The sequence below is a fragment of the Petromyzon marinus genome, chromosome 79 (genome assembly GCF_048934315.1).
Source record: "Petromyzon marinus isolate PM22_M1 ecotype Great Lakes invasive population chromosome 79, UKy_Petmar_22M1.pri1.0, whole genome shotgun sequence".
Classification (NCBI taxonomy): domain Eukaryota; kingdom Metazoa; phylum Chordata; class Hyperoartia; order Petromyzontiformes; family Petromyzontidae; genus Petromyzon; species Petromyzon marinus.
The window spans coordinates 21,550,544-21,562,444 of record NC_133745.1 but is presented as its reverse complement, the minus strand read 5'-3'; the positions used below and the strand labels follow the sequence as shown (position 1 = coordinate 21,562,444).

The following is an 11,901-nucleotide window of genomic DNA, read 5'->3' as shown; positions in this document are numbered from 1 at the left end:
CACGTGGGCTGACATCATCATCACGTGGGCATCCATAGCAGCAGACAAATTACTCTAAACGTGTTAATACAGACTCATAGAGACCCATAGAGACCCATCCTCATAGAGACCCATACTCATAGAGACCCACATAGACTCATAGAGACCCATAGAGACCCATACTCATAGAGACCCATAGAGACCCATACTCATAGAGACCCATAGAGACTCATACTCATAGAGACCCACACAGACCCACATAGACTCATAGAGACCCATACTCAGAGACTCATAGAGACCCATACTCATAGAGACCCACATAGACTCATAGAGACCCACTCATAGAGACCCACATAGACTCATAGAGACCCATACTCATAGAGACGCATAGAGACCCATAGAGACCCACATAGACCCACATAGACTCATACAGACCCATAATCATAGAGACTCATAGAGACCCATACTCATAGAGACCCACATAGACTCATAGAGACCCACATAGACTCATAGAGACTCATAGAGACCCACATAGACCCACATAGACTCATAGAGACCCATACTCAGAGACCCATAGAGACCCACAGAGACCCATAGAGACCCATACTCATAGAGACCCACATAGACCCACATAGACTCATAGAAACCCATACTCAGAGACCCATAGAGACCCACAGAGACCCATAGAGACCCATACTCATAGAGACCCACATAGACCCACATAGACTCATAGAGACCCATACTCAGAGACCCATAGAGACCCACAGAGACCCATAGAGACCCATACTCATAGAGACCCACATAGACCCACATAGACTCATAGAGACCCATACTCAGAGACCCATAGAGACCCACAGAGACCCATAGAGACCCATACTCATAGAGACCCATAGAGACCCACAGAGACTCATAGAGACCCATAGAGACCCAGGGCTGTAGGGGCAAGTGCTGCTATTAGCGAGTAGCACCACCTATGATGCACACACAGACAAAGCTCCCCCAGGTAGCCTCTAGCAGGGCTGTAGGGGCAAGTGCTGTGAGCAGCATCTACGAAAGGCTACCGGCGCTGTGGCACTCACAGAGGGGGTGGGTGGCCAGCGCCGACGGTTAACACCCCACACCACACGCACGCGCGGCTACGCCGGGTACTCATTTGAGGCCGAGCCGACCTAGAGGAGGGCAAACCCGCTCCGGGGCGAGACGAGGGTGGGGTGGAGGTCCCGGAACATGAATAGCGCGGGGGGGGGGGGCGGAGCCTGCATAGCCGATTGGGGGGGGGGCGGAGCCTGCATAGCCGATTGGGGTTGCGGAGCCTGCATCGCCTATGGAGGGGGGCGGAGCCTGCATAGCCTATAGGGGGGGGCGGAGCCTGCATAGCCTGTTGACTGCAGTTGACTGTTGGGGGCTCCGGAACCTGCATCGCCTATTTGGGGGGGCGGAGCCTGCAGTCTGTTGGTGGGGGCCCAGGAACCTAGTGACTGGTGGTGGTGGGGGCCCGGGAACCTGCATAGTGATTGGTGGGGGCCCAGGAACCTGAATAATGATTGGTGGTGGTGGGGGGCGTCGAGACGCGGGCCAAGCCTTGGCATCGCCTACAAATCTCAACCCCATTCGCCAATCTATAAACTATTAATGTGTAGTGTAGTGTATAGTAGTGTAGTGTGTAGTGTATAGTAGTGTGTAGTGTAGTGTATAGTAGTGTGTAGTGTATAGTAGTGTATAGTAGTGTAGAGTGTAGTGTATAGTAGTGTATAGTGTAGTGTATAGTAGTGAATAGTAGTGTATAGTAGTGTATAGTGTAGTGTATAGTAGTGTATAGTGTAGCGCATAGTCGTGTATAGTAGTGTAGTGTATACTGTATAGTAGTGTAGTGTATAGTAGTGTATAGTGTAACATATAGTAGTGTAGTGTATAAGAGTGTATAGTGTAGTGTATATTGTAGTGTATAGTGTAGTGTATAGTAGTGTATAGTGTAGTGTATAGTAGTGTATAGTGTAGTGTATAGTGTAGTGTATAGTGTAGTGTATAGTAGTGTAGTGTATAGTAGTGTGTAGTGTTGTGATTTAAAACATTCGTGACTGCAGGAAATCAAATTCTTTGCTTCTTCGGGAAAGTCACGTAGATAGAAAAACATTCAATAAAAAAATCTGTTTAATAAAAACCGAAAATTCACGACGTTTTCGATCGCAACACAAGCGGTCTTCATCAGGCGATGCCTACTGCGTGTCTCTCTCTCCCCATGGTGAGATGTTAACTACCTCGCCTGGTCTACAGGAGGTCGTGGCTTCGATCCCGACCCTGACGATGCCTGCTGCTGCTGCTGGATATTCGGAGTCTCCGTCTCTCCCCGTGGCCGCGTTCCATTTTTCTCCGGGTCCTCCGGCTTTCTCCCTCGACAATTAGACATCCAATGTCACACGTTCAGAGTATTTTGCTGCTCTGAACATTTCCACACGATAACCCAACTCGGTTAAGCTGCCATCGTTTGTGTTGTGCCAAGGGTCGCTTATTTGAAAATGAGCTATGATAGAGCTCAGTGGGACATCACACCTGGTAACATAAACATAGGTTCGTTTCAGTATGGGTCTCGGTGAGTGTGGGTCTCGGTGGGTTTGTATATTTACATTTATGCGATCTAACCCGTCAAAGACTTTCTCCACGGGGACTGCGATCGCCGGAGTCTTCGACGACGTTCTTTAATATTCTTGGTTCTTATTCTTGGTTCTTTCGGTAAAGTCACGTTGAAGGGAAACAATGAAGTAATAAAATATGTATAAAACAATTAAATTATCACGACGTTTCGACTGCAACACAAGCAGCCATCATCAGGTGTGAAAACCAACGGCAATAACATTTGAATGAAGTGGCGGTTTGTATTTATTTATTTATTTTTAAACGTTAGCGCCACAGATAGCGATTTGACAGTTTGTTTATATGGACGAGTCCATCTATGCTCGGAAAAGAGGAGGGGGGAGACGAAAAATTAATGTATGCTGTCTGAAAGCCACCGCAAGCGTGAACAATCAATTAAGACCCGAAATGGTGTATCAAATCCTTCCAATGAATGCTAAGCCAGAATCCATCTTCTCGGTTGAAATTGTCTCTGTGTTTGTATATGTGGATAACCTCATGAACGAATCTCTCATGGTAGCCAGATGGCTTGCAAAGAACCTCTGTCTTGGAGAAATCAATGTCATGTGAGCCTACTGAATTATAACAGTGATCTGCCACGGCCGAGGTGTTGGTCCTACCGTGTTTAAGTTCTGCTTTGTGTTCAGGAATGTGGTCCGAGACATGTCGTTTGGTTTCTCCAATGTAACTACCGATTCAACACATTACATAAAATCCGTGATCTGGTCCCGTCTGTGAAAGATGTGATTCCGGACATACAGTACCCTGGTGTCTACAAACTAAGTTGCCTCTGTGGTAGTAGTTACATTGGAGAAACCAAACGCCATGTCTCGGACCGCATTCGTGAACACAAAGCAGACCTAAAACACGGTAGGACCAACACCTCGGCCGTGGCAGATCACTGTTATAATGCAGTAGGCTCACATGACATTGACTTCTCCAAGACAGAGGTTCTTTGCAAGCCATCTGGCTACCATGAGAGATTCGTCCATGAGGCTATCCACATATACAAACACAGAGACAATTTCAACCGAGAAGATGAATTCTGGCCTAGCAATCATTGGCAGGATTTGATAAACCATTTCGGGTCTTAATTGATTGTTCACGCTTATGCTGGCTTTCAGACCGAATCCATTATTGTCGTCTCCCCCCTCCTCTTTTCCAAACATAGATGGACTCGTCCATCTGAACAAACTGTCAAATCGCTCTCCATGGTGCAAACGTTAAAAATAACCGCCACTTTTTTTCAAATTTTCTTGCTGTGGTATTCACACCTGATGATGATGACTGCTTGTGTTGCAGTTGAAACGTCGTGAGAATTTTATCGTTTTATACTTTTATTATTTTATTGTTTCCCTTCTACGTGACGGGCTCAGTGATTGAGACACTTCACGTGGAAGTTGAGATTCGAGAGATCCGCAAAGTTCCTCCCGCAGACGAAGCACTTGTACGGCTTCTCCGCGCTGTGCGATTTCATGTGCCGGCTGCAGGCCGACGACTTTCTGAAGTCCTTGTCGCATATCGGGCACCGGTGCGGCTTCTCGCCCGTGTGGATCATCGCGTGGACCTTCAGGGCCGAGAGGTACGCGAAGTCCTTGCCGCAGACGTCGCACTTGTGCGGCCTCTCGCCCGAGTGGCCCATCGCGTGGACCCTGAGGGCCGCCAGCTGGGTGAAGGCCTTCCCGCAAGCGTCGCACTTGTGCGGCTTCTCGTCCCCGTGCGTCAACTCGTGGTTCCTGAGGAAGGACGGCTTCGTGAAGCCCTTGCCGCACGCGGCGCACTTGTGAGGCTTCTCTCCCGTGTGCACCATCAGGTGGTTCTTGAGAGACTTCGCCTCCAGGAAGCCCTTGTCGCACACGGGGCAGCGGTGATTCCGCTCGCCCGTGTGGATCTTGACGTGGATCCTGAAGTTGGAGAGGTGCCCGAAGGTCTTGCCGCACGTCGGGCACTCGTGCGGCCTCTCGCCCGTGTGGCTCTTGAGGTGGCTCTTGAGCGTCGACGAGTCGGTGAAGGCCTTGCCGCACGCCGAGCACTTGTGCGGCTTCTCGTTGGTGTGGTTCATCATGTGCCTCTTGAGGGCCGATGAGTGGATGAAGTCCCTGGCGCACAGGGAACACTTGTACGGCTTCTCCCCCGTGTGGATCATCGCGTGGCTCTTGAGGGTCGACGCGAGCCGGAAGCCGTTCCCGCACACGGAGCACTTGAAGGGCCTCTCCCCCGTGTGCGTCATCGCGTGCCTCTTCAGGGCCGATAAGCACGCCATCGCCCTGCCGCACAGAGGGCAACTGAGCGACTTCTTGTTGTCGCCGGATTTCCTGCCGTCCGTCCGGTTCCTCCGGCCCCTGCTGTTCTCCAGGACCACCTCGATCTCCGCCACGTCCGAGGGAGTCCCCGGATCTCCACGCGACTTCCCGGGTCTCTCGATAGAACCGTGAGGCCGAGAGTCCTCATTCTCCAATGGCCCTTCTTTGACGTCAAGACCCTCTTCGTCAGAATCGAGGTCCCCATTGTCACTCTGAAGATCCTCATCGGACTGAAGCTTCCTATCATTGGACTCAAGGTCCTCTTTCTCGTTCTCCAAAGGTTCTTCTTTAACACGAATGTCCTCATCATCTGACTGTAGCTTCCCGTCATCGGACTGAAGGTCCCCGTCATCTGAATGAAGTTCCCCGTCATCGGCCGTAAGCTCCTCTTCTTCACTGAGGTCCTCCGCTTCGCCGGGCTCATCCGCTTCAGACCGGAGGTCCTCTTGAAAATGAGGCTCCTGACCTGGAAGGCGAAACGTCATCTTTGAGCTCCGCGCAAATTTTAAGAAGGATAATAAAAAAAAGGGGCCACTACCGGACAAGGTGTCTCCCCCTTTCACACCTTTTGGTCGTGGGCAGGCTTCGGCAACAAAAATAACAACAAGAGCCATCTTTTTCGAATTCGGTACAAAGAAAAAAACAACCTCGATATTTCAAGAGCCGCAAAGGCGATTCCTTAAAAAGCCACCGCATGCGGTTCTTGAGCCGCAAGCTCAAATGGCCACACTCCACCAATGTTTGCCGCGGCAGGGAATCGAACTCGGTGCACTGGGCTCGGAGCGCCGTGCGTGAAGAGCTGCACCGCCACAACCTCTCCCCCCAGGTGGGCTCTGTACACGAGAGGGAGCGACGCTTCTGCAGCAAGACAGGATGCGACGGGCGTGCGGGTTCACTGGAACGCTCACATTCATTATCCATGGAACCCTTTAACGGAATATGTAACTGGAATATATACATTTAGATTTAAAGCTTTCGTAACCGCAGGGATTCATATTCTTGGTTCTTTCGGTAAAGTCACCACGTAGAAGGGAAATAATAAAAAATAATACAAAATAAAATTGTCACGACGTTTCGGCCACAACGCAAGCAGCCGTCCTCAGGTGAAGAACAGCGCTGTCGGAAAGACAGCGCTCCTAATGAACACTGCTAAGCTTGGCAGCGTATTTTAATCTGGGTGGGAGGAGGAGAGTGCATTGATAAAGGAGTTTACATATCAACAGAGGAATTTAGCATATTGATGACAAATGCAGATATGGAGTTAGTCACTCATTGTGGAATGCGTAGGCGGTGGGGGGGGGGGGTCTCAAAGTCATATTATGCTCGTGTATTATGTAGGATTAGCAGGCTACCAATGCGTTGTTACTTGCATTGTCCGTGTACTGTTGATGTTCTTTGGTCAAACACTGGTGGTGAAACGAGGATATAAAGGGGACTGTAACTCTCGGTGTAGGCCAAGCAGTTTCAAGGACAATCCAAGTATTATTAGAGCGCGTTTGCAGGCACGTTTTGCCACAAGTACGTGTGGTGTTCGAACATCTTAACGCCTCCTGTTCATTCCCGGCAACAGTAATCAGCACGGGACATCACGACAGCTCACGGGCCTTCATCGGCATCCAGAATTTGGATACTTTTATTCGATCTCAATTCTCTTCAGGCCTTTTTCCTCACTGAAAAAAATATTTGGTATATTAAACGTAACCCCCGCGATATTCTGGTAAGCTTTGATGCAATTTCTCTGTTCGCGAGGGTTTGACGGTTTACTGGTCGATGAAATGACTCGATAACTCTGGTAACTAGCACCGGCTTCACCCAAAGATGTTCCACAATTAGCTGAGCGTTGTCTACAGAACGCCTCTTTCTGATGGAGTGGTGATGCCTCTAAACAAAAGGAAGGAGCAGCAACGGGCTCTCCTTTTGCCTCCCGCTATTGCGAACCAGTCCTCTCATCTCTTTCCTTGGCTACCGGTCAAATTTCGAATGGATTTTAAGGGACCGCTATTGACCTATAAAGGCTTTAAAAGGGGGCTCACCCCACATTACTTGCAGGATCAGTGGTTTTGTTAGCGTGGCATCCAACCTATCGAACGCCGCCTTGCCACTTGAAATCAGGCGGTAGGAGTCCGTCGATATATTTAAGTCTGCTGTGAAAACCCCATTTCTTTATACAGCAAAACCTTGGATTGCGCAGCATAATTCGTTCCGGAAATGCGTTTGTAATCCAAAGCACTCGCACATCAAAGCACTCGTACATCAGTTGTAATCACGTGACGCTCGGCAGTACAAAGCGTACTACACGTATACTACTCGTATTGCTAAGACCCTCGCTCGTTTATCAAATTAATATTTACTTACAATTTTAGCTCGTCTTGCTAAACACTCGCAGACCAAGTTACTCGTTTATCAAATTAATATTTACTTACAATTTTAGCTCGTCTTGCTAAACACTCGCAGACCAAGTTACTCGCAATCCAAGGATTTACTGCAGTTCCCTTCCCTCTTTATTTTTTGGTCGGTTGCCTCCTGGGTTCTGTTTCCGTTTCTGGTTTTTCATGCATTGCACATTGCGGGATCCTCGGATGGAACGGTGCATTGTACATTTGAATTATTGTTATTATCATGGCCATGAGACGGAGACAGAGAGAGACACCCTGGCACAGGCGTCGAACCCATGGCGTCTAGAGAAGTGGGTCGGTGTCGCTGACACGGCCGTTATGACCCCCCTATGAGGCGGACACAGACACCCTGTTATTATAAAACTTTGAGCACTCGCTTCAAGAACACTAACGCCATCTACCTGCTTTTGAAATGATGATGACACATTGGTGGTCTGGCCGCACGGTCAAGATGCACTTGGTGAGTTTCTAAATCATCTCGACTCGCTAAAACCCGGCCACCCAGTTCACGATCTTATCTTATATTTGCATAGCGCTTTCATCGAAGGTGCCCTACAAGGGTTATGAGTGGTACAATTGGGTAAATTTAAGTGATGCGATGAAATAGGGATGGGGTATAGGGAGGGTGCTTAGTGGGAACGGGAATTACGGGGGTTTACAAAGGGATGGACGGAAGGATGTGGCTAGGGAGAAGAGATGCGAGTCTTGAGCGAGGAGCGGAGATTAGACGGGGAGTGGTGCTTCTGGCTTCACGTAGAGGGGGAAGTTTGTCCCGGTGCAAGGGGGCGGGGAAACGGAGCGGAAACGGTGAGGAGTGGGAGAGATGGAAGTGGAGGTGGCTAACGGACTCATCCCAATTCCTGGATATTTTGCTAGGACGTGGCCCAAACGTCGTGAAACCCGCCACCGCCACCACCACCACCGCCGCCACCCAACACGGCCAAACTAAGTAGAGGAGTCTGTCACGGAAACAAATCGTGGTGCCAATTAGCTACTGGTACAGCACTCACCGCTTTGCCGTGTGTTTGGAGAGCAAACCCGCGACCACGTTGGCTATTCGAGTAGCCGTGACGTGTCGGTGATGCTGTTATTTGTTACAACAAATAACAGCATCACCAGGTGACACTTGTGAGCCAATCAGGTGCGGAGAACAGAGGCGGGTGGGTTAATGACGTCGTAAACTTCGCAATGGATGCCCGTTACCGGTTGGGTTATTCATGGGGTAATCAACGCACGCAATTAATTGTTTTTCTAGTATTGTTGCTGCTGCTGTTGCTGTCCCGACCCCCCCACCCCCCACCTTGCAAGGATTCAAGACGGGAGGAGAGGGGACAGGGCGGATCCGGCAACACCAAGTGACATCACCGCCACCACCACCACCACCACCACGGCCGCTAGTGCCAGGCTAGGTGCACCTAGAGGATGACTCACCGCCAGGGTGTCCCCGCGACATCTCACGGCCGGGAGGATCTCCTCCTGGCGCCTCCCTCGGAGCCTTCGAAGCGACCTCACCTGTGGGCACGGCACTTCAGGTTTGTGTAGTGTAAAGTGTATAGTGTAGTGTAGTAGTGTCTAGTGTAGTGTATAGTGTAGTGTATAGTGGAGAGTGTAGTGTATAGTGTAGTGTATAGTGTAGTGTAGTAGTGTCTAGTGTAGTAGTGTATAGTGTAGTGTAGTAGTGTCTAGTGTAGTGTTTAGTGTAGTGTATAGTGTAGTGTATAGTGTAGTGTATAGTGAAGTGTATAGTAGTGTATAGTGTAGAGTGTAGTGTGTAGTGTATAGTGTAGTGTATAGTGTAGTAGTGTCTAGTGTAGTGTGTAGTTTAGTAGTGTATAGTGTAGTGTATAGTGTAGTGTATAGTTGAGTATATAGTAGTGTATAGTGCAGTGTATAGTATTGTATAGTGTAGTGTATAGTCGTGTATAGTGTATAGTAGTGTACAATACACTACACACTCCACTAATGTCTACTCCACTACTACACACGACGCTACTATACTACTACACACTACACCACCTTAGTAACTTGAACACTACACTACTACACCACTATAGTAACATGAACACTACACTACTACACACTACACCACTATAGTAACTTGAACACTACACTACTACACACTACACCACTATAGTAACATGAACACTACACTACTACACAATGCACCACTATAGTAACTTGAACACTACACTACTACACAATGCACCACTATAGTAACTTGAACACTACACTACTACACACTACACCACTATAGTGACATGAACACTACACTACTACACCACCTTAGTAACATGAACACTACACTACTACACACTACACCACTATAGCAACTTGAACACTACACTACTACACACTACACCACTATAGCAACTTGAACACTACACTACTACACACTACACCACTATAGTAACTTGAACACTACACTACTACACACTACACCACTATAGTAACTTGAACACTACACTACTACACACTACACCACTATAGTAACATGAACACTACACTACTACACCACTATAGTAACTTGAACACTACACTACTACACACTACACCACTATAGTAACTTGAACACTACACTACTACACACTACACCACTATAGTAACTTGAACACTACACTACTACACACTACACCACCTTAGTAACATGAACACTACACTACTACACACTACACCACTATAGTAACATGAACACTACACTACACACTACACCACTATAGTAACTTGAACACTACACTACTACACACTACACCACTACAGTAACTTGAACACTACACTACTACACACTACACCACTATAGTAACATGAACACTACACTACTACACACTACACCACTATAGTAACTTGAACACTACACTACTACACAATGCACCACTATAGTAACATGAACACTACTACACACTACACCACTATAGTAACTTGAACACTACTACACACTACACCACTATAGTGACATGAACACTACACTACTACACCACCTTAGTAACATGAACACTACACTACTACACACTACACCACTATAGTAACATGAACACTACACTACTACACACTACACCACTATAGTAACATGAACACTACACTACTACACACTACACCACTATAGCAACTTGAACACTACACTACTACACACTACACCACTATAGTAACTTGAACAATACACTACTACACACTACACCACTATAGTAACTTGAAAACTACACTACTACACAATGCACCACTATAGTAACTTGAACACTACACTACTACACACTACACCACCTTAGTAACATGATCACTACACTACTACACACTACACCACTATAGTAACATGAACACTACACTACTACACACTACACCACTATAGTAACTTGAACACTACACTACTACACACTACACCACTATAGTAACTTGAACACTACACTACTACACACTACACCACTATAGTAACTTGAACACTACACTACTACACACTACACCACTATAGTAACTTGAACACTACACTACTACACACTACACCACTATAGTAACTTGAACACTACACTACTACACACTGCACCACTATAGCAACTTGAACACTACACTACTACACACTACACCACTATAGTAACTTGAACACTACACTACTACACACACCACTATAGTAACTTGAACACTACACTACTACACACTACACCACTATAGTAACTTGAACACTACACTACTACACAATGCACCACTATAGTAACTTGAACACTACACTACTACACACTACACCACTATAGTAACTTGAACACTACACTACTACACACTACACCACTACAGTAACTTGAACACTACACTACTACACAATGCACCACTATAGTAACTTGAACACTACACTACTACACACTACACCACTATAGTAACTTGAACACTACACTACTACACACTACACCACTACAGTAACTTGAACACTACACTACTACACAATGCACCACTATAGTAACTTGAACACTACACTACTACACACTACACCACTATAGTAACTTGAACACTACACTACTACACACTACACCACTATAGTAACTTGAACACTACACTACTACACACTACACCACTATAGTAACTTGAACACTACACTACTACGCACTGCACCACTATAGTAACTTGAACACTACACTACTACACACTACACCACTATAGTAACTTGAACACTACACTACTACACACTACACCACTATAGTAACTTGAACACTACACTACTACACACTGCACCACTATAGTAACTTGAACACTACACTACTACACACTACACCACTATAGTAACTTGAACACTACACTACTACACACTACACCACTATAGTAACTTGAACACTACACTACTACACAATGCACCACTATAGTAACTTGAACACTACACTACTACACACTACACCACTATAGTAACTTGAACACTACACTACTACACACTACACCACTATAGTAACTTGAACACTACACTACTACACCACTACAGTAACTTGAACACTACACTACTACACACTACACCACTACAGTAACTTGAACACTACACTACTACACACTACACCACTATAGTAACTTGAACACTACACTACTACACACTACACCACTATAGTAACATGAACACTACACTACTA

At 46.8% G+C, this 11,901-nt stretch overlaps 2 protein-coding genes across 2 annotated transcripts in view; one reads left to right on the top strand and one right to left on the bottom strand.

Annotated features, from left to right (window-relative positions):
* Window positions 1-8,815, bottom strand: part of LOC116958533 (uncharacterized) — a 28,012-nt gene extending 19,197 nt beyond the window's left edge. Inside the window, exons 1-2 of the mRNA XM_076057102.1 lie at window positions 8,741-8,815; window positions 3,984-5,379 (exon numbers count right to left, since the gene is read on the bottom strand). Coding sequence (XP_075913217.1) covers window positions 3,984-5,379; window positions 8,741-8,762 — 1,418 coding nt within the window. The 5' untranslated portion in view covers window positions 8,763-8,815. The remainder of the gene's footprint in view (window positions 1-3,983; window positions 5,380-8,740) is intronic.
* Window positions 8,744-11,901, top strand: part of LOC116958528 (uncharacterized) — a 23,215-nt gene continuing 20,057 nt past the window's right edge. The window contains exon 1 of the mRNA XM_032981182.2: window positions 8,744-8,841. The gene's annotated coding sequence lies outside the window, so the exon portion shown is untranslated. The remainder of the gene's footprint in view (window positions 8,842-11,901) is intronic.